This window comes from Diceros bicornis, chromosome 35 (genome assembly GCF_020826845.1).
Source record: "Diceros bicornis minor isolate mBicDic1 chromosome 35, mDicBic1.mat.cur, whole genome shotgun sequence".
In the NCBI taxonomy this organism is placed as follows: Eukaryota; Metazoa; Chordata; class Mammalia; order Perissodactyla; family Rhinocerotidae; genus Diceros; species Diceros bicornis.
In genome coordinates this window covers 4,020,851-4,031,365 of record NC_080774.1, presented here as the reverse complement: position 1 = coordinate 4,031,365, position 10,515 = coordinate 4,020,851, and the positions used below count along the sequence as shown (strand labels likewise).

At 48.5% G+C, this 10,515-nt stretch overlaps 1 protein-coding gene across 1 annotated transcript in view; it reads left to right on the top strand.

The window, feature by feature from the left end:
- The first annotated feature begins 1,089 nt into the window (after positions 1-1,089).
- The window catches only part of TMEM132C (transmembrane protein 132C), a 356,987-nt gene continuing 347,561 nt past the window's right edge, over positions 1,090-10,515 (top strand). The window contains exon 1 of the mRNA XM_058531234.1: positions 1,090-1,328. Within this exon, the coding sequence (XP_058387217.1) occupies positions 1,244-1,328 (85 nt within the window). The 5' untranslated portion in view covers positions 1,090-1,243. The remainder of the gene's footprint in view (positions 1,329-10,515) is intronic.

Genomic DNA, 10,515 nt, shown 5'->3' with positions numbered 1-10,515 from the left:
TGAGCCCTGTCCCTGAGAAGCCCTGGACGCTGAGGGGGCCTCCAGGCAGGCTGTGGGGTTTGGGGAAGCGCGCGGCTGGGGGCGGGCTGGGCTTCCCGGAGAGGCTTCTGGGCTCCCAACTACGGCTTTTCACTCGCGGACGCAAGAGGGAGTCGGGGCCCCGCCTTCAGAGTGCGGAGATACCGGCGTGCAGACGAGGCCTGAGCATCAGTGCCCGCGCAGGCTAGCAGCTGGGATCCTCGCGCGGAGGGCGGGCAGCGCTGGGAACATGAGAGAAAGGATGCAGGGCACGAACGGGGTGGCCAGCACAGAGCTTCCTGGTCTGAATCTGCAGAGAAATTGCTATCGCAGGAGCAAGAGTGGCTGGGGAGGGGGGCGTTTCCCCTCCGAAGTGTTAATAAACCCCCCGGGGCGGGGGGATACGACATCCAATAACATAAAAGGATACACAGAGAAATAGGAACGTTTCTTTCACCCTGGCGTTCCAGTCTCCCTCCCAGAGACACTGCTGCTACCTTTTGCTTCACACACACACAGACACACACACACAGACGTGCACACGCCTCTGTGTACATCCGTGTCCCTCTTAGACTGTTCTGCACGTTGCTTTTTCCCACTGAATAATCTATCCGGGACATCTTTCCGCATCAACTACGTGGGACTTTTAATTCCAGATGTCCCCAGCTCGCCAGGCAAAAAAATCAGGGGAGGACCTGAAGTTGGGGCGCGGGGAGTGACGACCACCCGGGCCGCCGTGACCGCGGGAGGGTGACGAGGGGGAGGGTCCAGCTCCATCTTGGGTCTGGTACCTGCGCAGAAGTCTCTGGGACGTGAGCCCGGGCGCAGGTCGGAGGAGCGGCCTCCCGGGCGCGGCCTGAGCCCTACCCGCCAAGTCTCCCCCCGTGCCTGCTCCCCGCGGGAGGGACCCTTCACCCGCGCCGCTGCCCGCACCCTGGCTCGGGGCGGGGCTGGGGGCGGGGCCGGGGTGGGCGGGCGGGAGGCGGGGCGGCAGCGGCTGCGGCGGCGGCTGGAGAAAAGTTGTCCGGGCCAGAGCGCCAGCTGCCGCGGGAGCCGGAGCCGCCGCGGCGCGCAGCCGGCAGGGGCGGGGCGCGAGCACCCGATCCGCCGCCCTGCCGCCGACTCGCTGCGGGGGTCGCCCCGGGCATGGGGCAGCCGGCGGGGGCCGCGGGCGGGCGCTGCGCCCCGGGCGGGCGGCGGGCGGCCTGAGCGGCCGGGACGCAGGATGCGCGCCGAGGGCGCGGCCCCCGGGCCGGGGGCGCCGCTGTGCGGGGCGCTGAGCTTGGTGTTGGGCGCGCTGCTGGGCAAAGGTAAGGCGGGCCGGGCGGCTGTCGGCCGGCGCTCGGGAAGTTCCCCCCGGTCCCGAGGAGCCCGGGCGGGGGAGCCGAAAGGTGGGGGTGTCGTGGGGACCTTGGTGAGGGCGCTGGTCCCGCCAGGAGCGCCTCTACCCGGCGCGGAGGGGCGAACCCAGCTGGGCGCCGCGTACGAGGATGGGGGCAAATTCGGCTGGTCCAGTATCTCCGGACTGGGGATGCTTCCCGGGGTGAGGAGGGGGCGTGGCTGAGGGACAAGATGTGTTTGTTCCCCACCCCTGAGTTCCATGAGGACTTAATCCCAGCACCGTCACACTGTGGAGCTGAGGGTCCGGCTTCTGTGCCCCCCCTTCCTCCCAGCTTTGCGCCCCCTCCCCAGCTCAGTCAGACTGGGACTGGAGATCCGAGAGGGCAGGCCGGGTCCTTTGCGCCTCCTTCCCCCAACCATGGGGTCCTGAGAACCGACCTTGGCCCACGGAGAACGCACGCTCATCGCGCAGCTGCCCGGTATCTCCGCTTGGCAGAAACCCGGGACCCCCACCCCAGGCGCCCGGGATTGGATCCGGTGTGGTGTGGGAGTCTGGGGGGTTGTCCGGCGCGGGTAGGGGAGGTGGGTGCGCGCCTGGGAATCTGTCCTGGGCGGCCTCTTGCCTCAGTCTCCGCGTCTCTGCAATGGGCATGATGACCCGGCCTTAGGATTTTGAGAATTCTGAGGGAACGCGTGGCGCCCAAAGAGCCCACCGAAAGTAGCTGTTATTATTATGACGGTTACTGTTATACGCGTATCGGGCCAGAGTGGTCCCAGGGCCAGCGGTGGGAGCAGCGGGGAGAGGGGTCTCCGAGCCCGGAGCAGCCGGCGCCGCGCGCCCTTCCCCGCCGGGCACAGGCACCGGGGCCCGCGGGCAGGCGGGGAGGAGGCCCAGCTCCGCCGGGGACGGCGGCTGCGCGCACAGCAGCCGTGCGGAGCCCCGGGCGCGGGTCAGGGCGGAGAAGGAGAGCGTCGTTTTCCCGCTGCCCGCGCCCGGGCGAGGGTCTCGGGTCCGTTGGGTTAAGCGCGATGTGCACGAGTGTCTCCTGCGTCTTCGCGCTGCGCGGCGGGCTGGGCCCAGCCTCAGGCAGTGAGCAGACGAACCAAGTCCACCCTGATGAGAATCACGGCCTGTCTCCCTCCTGAAGCTCCGCAGGCTGGGCTGGAAACGCATCGGGAGACAAGTTGCCAATCGATGTTAAAAAGTAGCGTTTGCTTTTCACAAGTCATTGCGCACCTTCTGAAATTCCAGAGAAATCTACTTTCCTGAGGCTGCAGGTTCTCAGACAGCAACTGGACAAAATTGCAGTTTTAAGTAAAGTGTCCCTTTCTCCCAAGAGCTCCAGGTCAACAGGAGTGTGAATGTGTGTGTGAGCGCGCGTGTGCGCGCGTGTGAAGGGATGGGGGCACGTTTCTTTTTTTCCGAAAAGGCAAACATATCCAGAATCTGGTGCCTTAATTCTGCTGTTAGCTCTGGGTTCTATCATTTCTAGGACTCAGTTTCCCCAAATGTAAAGTGACCATTCAAAAAGATCCCTTCCCAAAATAGTTAACAGCGGTCTTGGGGTGATAAAATGGCTTAATGGATAGAAAGCACTTTGTAGAGGAAGGTGGGGTCATTTTTCATTGAGCAGGGGTGAGAGCCCCTGATCAGGTTTTCTCCCCTCCTCCATGAGAGGATTTAATCAGGTGAGAACTCAGTGCTTAATGTGCTTTTTAAAGTAAGTTGTGGACTTTTATTAATTAGAACTCACATTTATTATTATTTTTTTCTATTTTACTTTTGATTTAGAATAGTGTCTGTTACAAATGTCCATGGAGAAAGGGCTAGGGGCAGCAATTTGGTTCAAAAGTGAAGGTGGGGGTTTTGTTTTGAAGATGCTATTTACACAGCAAGGATTGGGGGAGAGGGAGATTGTGGGAAGAGAATACCCCAGTCCTACCCCAAAGAGCCCCCCCACCCCCCACTGGCTTAGTGCAGCCTCCTGTGGTGAGATTTTCTCCTTGCTTTTGCTTAACCGTCTTCACCACGTGGTTTGGGAGCATGTGGGTCTGTCTGCAACTATCCTCTGCAAAATATTTCTCATTTTGCTTCTCATGACCAAAAGCAGCAGTTTATTCCTCCCTCTGATTCCTCCACAAAGAAAATGTTTAATCCGTTAGATTTGTTATAGAAAGGAAAGTTTCCTGACCCTTGTTTAAATTTGTGCTGTCTTTAAAAGAAAAAAAAAATATCTCTGACTCTTCCTGCCCACGGATTTAAGTGCTGATTTCTGGAATCCTCAAAACCGCTGATCAATTTTTAACACCAATTGTATGTTTATTTTTGACCATGGATTTAAAGGCTCTGCAGTTCATCAGGGTTTGGAATAGAGTCCTTGTTCTTGGGGTTCCATAAATAGGCCAGGGCATCGCAAGAACAGTCTTCCTAAGATTTAAGACGGGCTGAGGTCGGTGAGGTGAAGTGTCCTTGAGTTAGAGGTTAAGAAATTGGCCCCATAGAAAGCGAGTGGAAGGGCGGTGGTGGGCAGAGATGGTCTCAGAGGTGGAGGGATGGTTGTTAGTCACATATGGGACCCCTGGGAAGGTCAGAAAGGACTATAATCTCTTTTCTGAAATCTGCGGGGCCAGATGTGTTTCAAGATTTAGAATTATTGAGATCTTTGGATGACAATATAGGTAGGTAGGTAGATAGATGGATAGATAGATAGGTAGATAGATAGGTAGATAGATAGATGGATAGATAGACAGACAGATAGATAGGTAGAAGGATAGGGTCATATACATATATTGAATAACACGCCCATGCCTGATCTGGAGTTGTACCCTGTAATCGCACACATCGGTAATTTTGTATGAAACGTATGAGTATTTACATAAAGGAGGATAAAGACCCAAAATAGCCTCACTTCACTTTAGATAAGTGTGGCCACCCAGTGAATTAAAAACAACCTTTTGGGGATTTGGAATTTCTGATAAGGGGTTTGGGGGCTGCGGTAGGTTTCATGAGTAGCAGGAGGTCATTAGGGTGGAAGGTCCTTCTCTGCTCCCCGGGTGTGTGCTGCCACCTGGGAATGATGATGGTGCCTTGTCCTGCCTACACTCACAGCACACACCACTCAGCACACTCAGCCCACGAGTACCTGTTCTTCTCATCCATCCCTTCCTATCCCTCAAGTTGAAGCTCCCTGCTGTGTAGAAGCTTCTTAGAAGTGATTCCAGCTTCTTGAAAGTTGTTCTGTTAAACCACCAGACCCTGGGCTTTGTCCTGGTTCTCTCCTCTAAACCCACTGCTCTTGACTAGTGCTTGCTGACTTCATGAACTGCAGACATGTTCTGTTTTGTCCACATGGTGTTAAAAAAAAAAAAAAAGAATGGGCTCCCCAAAACTGGGAGAATTCACATATAAAAATCAGGATTTCCAACTTCTCTCAAGAGCGTGGGTGGTTTGCCAACCTCCGGTGCACGTTCCCATATGGCTCCATGGTGCCGCGCTGTGTGTGGTGTCCCCCCCCCGACGGGGTGTTTATCCCTCTCTTATCTACCTGCCCTTCCTTCCCTCGGCCATGTGAGTCTCCAGCTCTTCTTCCTTCGTCTCACTGTTCACTGCTAGCTTAATCACAGCTGTGACTAGAGTCAGGCAGAGAAGAACTCAGAACTCTCAATTATATTAGCAGTTAGCACCTCCATGAGCGGAGGTTAAAACAAAGTCTTCTGATGTATTAGATATTTCATACATCCATAGTCATGAGAAGTGAGGTTAATAAACATGTCTTTGGTATAATAATTGGAGTGAAAGGAAGTATCACTGAATTAATGGAATAAATGGAAAGTCTCATTGACAGAATATCTTTACAGCAATCTACTTTGTTTAAAAGTCAGGTTTATTAAGGTAGAAATTGCATACAGTAAAATTGACCCTTCTGTGTATAGAGTTACAAGTTTTGACAAATGCATATAGTCATGTAAAGACTACCACAATTAAGGTGTAGAATATTTCCATCACCCCACAAAGTTCCTGTGTGCCCCTTTGTAGCCTTCTCCTTCCCCTCCCCCCAGGCCTTGGCAACCACTGGTTTGTTCTCTCTCCTTATAGTTTTGCCTTTTTCATGATTCCGTAAAACTGGGGTCATGCAGTATGCAGCTTTTGAGTCTGCTGTCTTTCACTTAGCATGATGCATTTGATATTCACCTATACATCAGTAGTCTGTTCCTTTTCAATGCTGCATAATATTCCATTGAATGCATGAGCCGCCGTTGGCTTATTCATTTCCTAGCTGAGGGACATTTGGATTACTTCCAGTTTTTGGTGATTATGAAAACAGTCTTTATCAATGTTCACGAACAGGTTTTCATGTGAATGTGTTTTCATTTCTCTTGGATAAATACTAGGACTGGTATTTCTGGGTGGTATAGTAACTAGATGTATAACTTCATCAGAAACTGCAAGCTCTTTTCAAACATGGTAACATTTAGCATTCCCACCAGCAGGTATGAGAGTTCCAGTTATTTTGTATTTTCAGAACCACTTAATATTATCCATTTTGTTTTGTTTGATTTTGTTTAGCAGTTTCAATAGGTGTGTAGTGGTATTTCTTTGAGGTTTTAATTTTCACCATCGTGGCTAATGATGCTGAGCATTATTTCTTATGCTTACCGTTATCTTCTTTGGTGAAATGTCTTTTTCAAATCTTTTGCTCATTTTTTATTGGTTGTTATTTTCCTATTATTGATCTTTGAGGGTATTTTTTATATTATGGATGCAAGACATTTATCAGATATGTGTTTACAGATATTTTCTCCCAGTATGTATCTTTGGAAGAGCAAAGGTTTTTAATTTTAATTAAGTTTATTATTTTTTCTTCTTCATGATTATGCTTTGGTGTCACATCTAAGAAATCTTTGCCTAACCTAAGGTCACAAGTATTCTCCATATATCTATAGTGTTGTTCAGTTATTTCAAATTCCTGCTGAATTTTTATCTTTTTGTTTGTCAGTTACTGAGAGAAGTGTCAAAGTCTCCAACTAAGTTGTGGGTTTGTCCATTGTCATTTCCATTCTGTCAGCCTTTCCTTCACGTGTTTGAAACATTGTTTTTGGCACATGCACTCTTGGGATTGTCATATCTTCTTGGTGAATTGACTCCTTTATCATTGTGTGATATCCCTCTTTTTTCTTGGAAACATTCCGTGTTCTGAAGTCTATTTCATCTGATGTTAATATAGCCACCTCAGCTTTCTTTTGATTAGTGTGTGCATTGTAATATTTTTTCTATCTTGTTGGTTTTAACCAATCTGTGTCTTTATATTTAATGTTGGTTGTTTATAGACAGAATATGGTTGGGGTTTGCCTGTTTATCCAATCTGATAGTCTCTGTCTTTTAATCCTTGTGTTTAGACCATTTATATTTAATGTGATTATTCATATGTTTGTATTAAAATCTACGATCTTGCTCTTTGTTTTCTTTATTTGTTCCTTACTGTTTTTTCTTCTTTTTCTGCCTGCTTTTATGTTGAATATATTTTTTATGATTTCATTTTATCTCCATATTGGCTCATAATTTATACCTCTTTGAATTTTAGTCATTACTCTAAAGTTTATAAAATACATCTTTAATTAATCAAAGTCTACATTCAAATTATGTTATATTACTTCACATGTTGTGTAAGAACCTTAAAACAGTATATCCCCAAAGCCTTTTTCTTCTACGTATAATCCTTTTCAAGTGCATACATCTTACACCCTAGGTGTGGCTAAGAGGATTTTCAATTAGACATTATTTTTATATACTTTGAAGGAGGATAAAAATCATGGTTAATTGGCTTGCTTTATTTCTAAGTGGGTACTTCTGACATCCTTGAAATTGTTTTATCTGCAGGACTTTATTCTCTCTCCTACCTCTGTGCTGAGCCCAACAAAAATGTTTATACACCTTAGGGATTTAGAAGTCACTGCCTTTAAGGAGAGAACAAAGGTAAAGTACAACCCAGCCAGAGTCTGAATTAGCAAAATTTCCAAGACAGTGGTTCTAGATTCTCTCCCAGAGTGACTGATTCCTTGTCCTCTGCAGTGTGTACATTTCTTCTTTCTGATTTAGGATGCTTTTAGTGGTATGTTAGGAGTGTTAAGTTCACACTGGCTAATGTCTGGGATCCTAAAGCAACTCACAGACTTGATATAGGAGACCGTGTCTTCTCTATGTAAAGATTTCTCTTTCTTCCTCAAGACCCTTCATGTCACCAGCCACATGGGGAGCTCTCACTGAAGGATTAATTAGGGAGGCTCAGTATCACAGAGGTGGAAGCTTAAGTTGAGCTTCTGTTCTGCCAGTTCCTAGATGAACTGGTCAGAGACTCTGGTTGTTAGCAGCAGAGACCTATCAGAGCCACCTAAGGAAGAAGGATTGGGAGCTCATGACCCTGAAGGTACGCTAAGGGACCTGGTTTCCTAAGAGTAGGAAGTTGCCTGTTCAAGGATCCCTGTAGCTGTAACTGATGTCTGGCTCCAGGGCGCCGCTGTTGGGATATAGGAGCTCCAACCATTTCATTTTTTTGTCTCTAGGTTCATGTTTCAGATTCCAGGGAGAAAGAAGCCCATAACCTTGGCTGAACTTTAGAATCACCTGGAAAGCTTTAAAAAATGCTACTCCCAAGGCCCTACCCAAACTGATTGACCCAGGATCTTTGGTTGTGGTGGAGTGGAGGTGGGCACGGAGGCACGGTTGATCATTTTTGTTTTTTAAAAGCTCTTTGGGTGATTCTAAGGTGTAGCCAGTGGGAGGAACAGGTTGCCTAGGCCCGTCTCTGTCCAGAAAAGGTTAGGACAGTCTTATGGACAGTGCCACCTTTTGTATTCAAGGGTATTCCTCCCAGAGAAAAAACAAGGAGCTGTTACAAAAGAAGGTGAGATGGATGCTGGATGCGAAATCAGCAACGTCAACCCCACCAGCTCGGACCCCTGGTGGGGACGCAGCAAAAATTAGAGTATAGGACAGCTCTTCTGAGCCTCAGATTTATAAATTGGAGATACTAACACCTACCGTGTAGGATTGTTGAGAATATTTAATGAAAAAATGGGCCTGAGACACTTAGCACGGTGTGTTCATTTCCTGAGGCTGCTGTAACAAGTGACCACAAACTGGGTAGCTTACCATAACAGAAACTTACCCTCTCACGGTTCTGGAGCCAGAAGTCCAAACTCAGATGCCCGCAGGGCCGTGCTCTCTCCGAAGCCCCTAGGGAGGGTCCTTCTTTGCCTCTGTGAGCCTCTATTGACTCCCGGCCTTCCCTGACTGTGGCGGCATCCCTCCAGTCTCCCCCTCCACCTCACCTGGCCTTCTTCTCCCCACGTCTTTCCCCTTCTATCTTATAAGGACACTTGTCATTGATTTAGGTCCCAGGCTAATCCAGGATGATCGCATCCCGAGATCTTGAACTTCATTACATCTAAAAAGACCCTTTTTCCAAATAAGGTCACATTCGTAGGTCCTAAATGGACATATCTTTTGTGGGCCTTCAACCCATCACACACGGTAAGATTTGGCTCAGTGAAAGTTCAATAAATCATAGCTGTTATTATATGTATACCTATTAAAGCCATGGAGAAGAAGAATCACACAGTATCATCTAATAGAAACCACACATAGATATTCTAAAAATAACTGAGGATAATGTAAAAAAAAATTAATGAAACAAACAGTGGACTTGACAGTGTCAGGGAATAGGCAAAGCTGGTCCAGTGTGAGGTGTCCATTTATCATCCGCCTAAACAGAGAGCCAGCGGCGTGTGCTCCAAGACGTCCCTTGATGTGCTTCGTGCTTAAATACAGCTGAGACATGCTTCCGTTTGGCTTAGTTCCATGATGCTCTCGATACTCTCTTAAACACCCGTCTCCCTCTGGGTTCGCAGAGTCATCAGAACCATCCAGGGCTGCTCCCATGTCTCCCCTGGGTTAGCTTTCTCGCCCCAATCTGCAGTTGACTCTTGTTATCTTTCTTGCTCGATCGGTCCCTCTGGCCTCTTAATTATAATGTTTGCTTTCTGCTGTGTTTCCACACCGTCTCTGTGGACTCAGATGCTGCAGAAGTGTGGATCCAACACTACCCGCTTTGGCTCCTGGTGGTCGATTAGCAGCTCTTTGAGGTAATAAGGGATTCGCATATTCTCAAAATGAACAAAGGAACTTTAAGCAGTCACGCTCCGCCCCCAACACACACACAGAACAGAAAGCTAGTTCTCCTTTTATCATTGGGTTCCAGCTTAGTGATGATTTTAAGCCAAATTTTAAAAACTCCCACCATGAACAGGATGTGACCCTGGAAGCATGATTTTGTCTCCATTGGAAACAATGAGGTTGTGTTCTGGGCACAGAGACACGTTTTCCCCACCTGCCTAATGGAAATGACCTTTAAATTTGCGTCAAATCATTCAGTATATTAGTCGTGACTCCTTTAGTTGCAAGTGCCAAAAAACCCAGCTTAAGCAAATGATGTCAAAGACACAATTTTTTTTTTAAGAAAGAAAATAAAAAGAAAAAGATGAGTGGAGTAAATGTATTAGGTCAGGGAACTGAAAAGTCCACGCAGGCTTCAGGCACTGCTGGATCCAGGGATTAGCCAAAGTCACTAGATATGATTTCTCTTCATCTCTTGTCTCCTCTGTCCTCTCTGTTGGCTGCATTTTTGAGTGGTCATCATTGTTACCAGCAGCTACAGGTTTACATTCTGTGCACACAGTACACCCAACAAAGAGAAAGTGACTTCTCAAAGGATTGTAGAATAAGTTGGAGTGAATCTCACGGTGCTCACCGGGTTTCTTGGCCCAACCCTAAGCCAGTCTCTGTGATGGGAAGGAATAGAGTTTTCTGATTGGTCAGGTCTGGGACCCATCGATCCCGGGAGCCTGAGATCATCTCTATGCAAACTACTGTAAGAGAAAGTACAGAAGGATGGTGCCCAGAGACAGTCGGGCTGTATCAAATGAAGGGGGATGGATGCCAGGCAGGTAAGACCCTATCCAACCAACGAACAAAACAAGGGAGATCAAAGGCCAACTGGGCAGCTGCTTCTCACAGGGGTACTCAGAGTTCACGGAGCAGCCCACAGGGAGGTCAGTTTGTGTCTCCTGCTGGATACGTGAACACCTAAGTCAGGGACA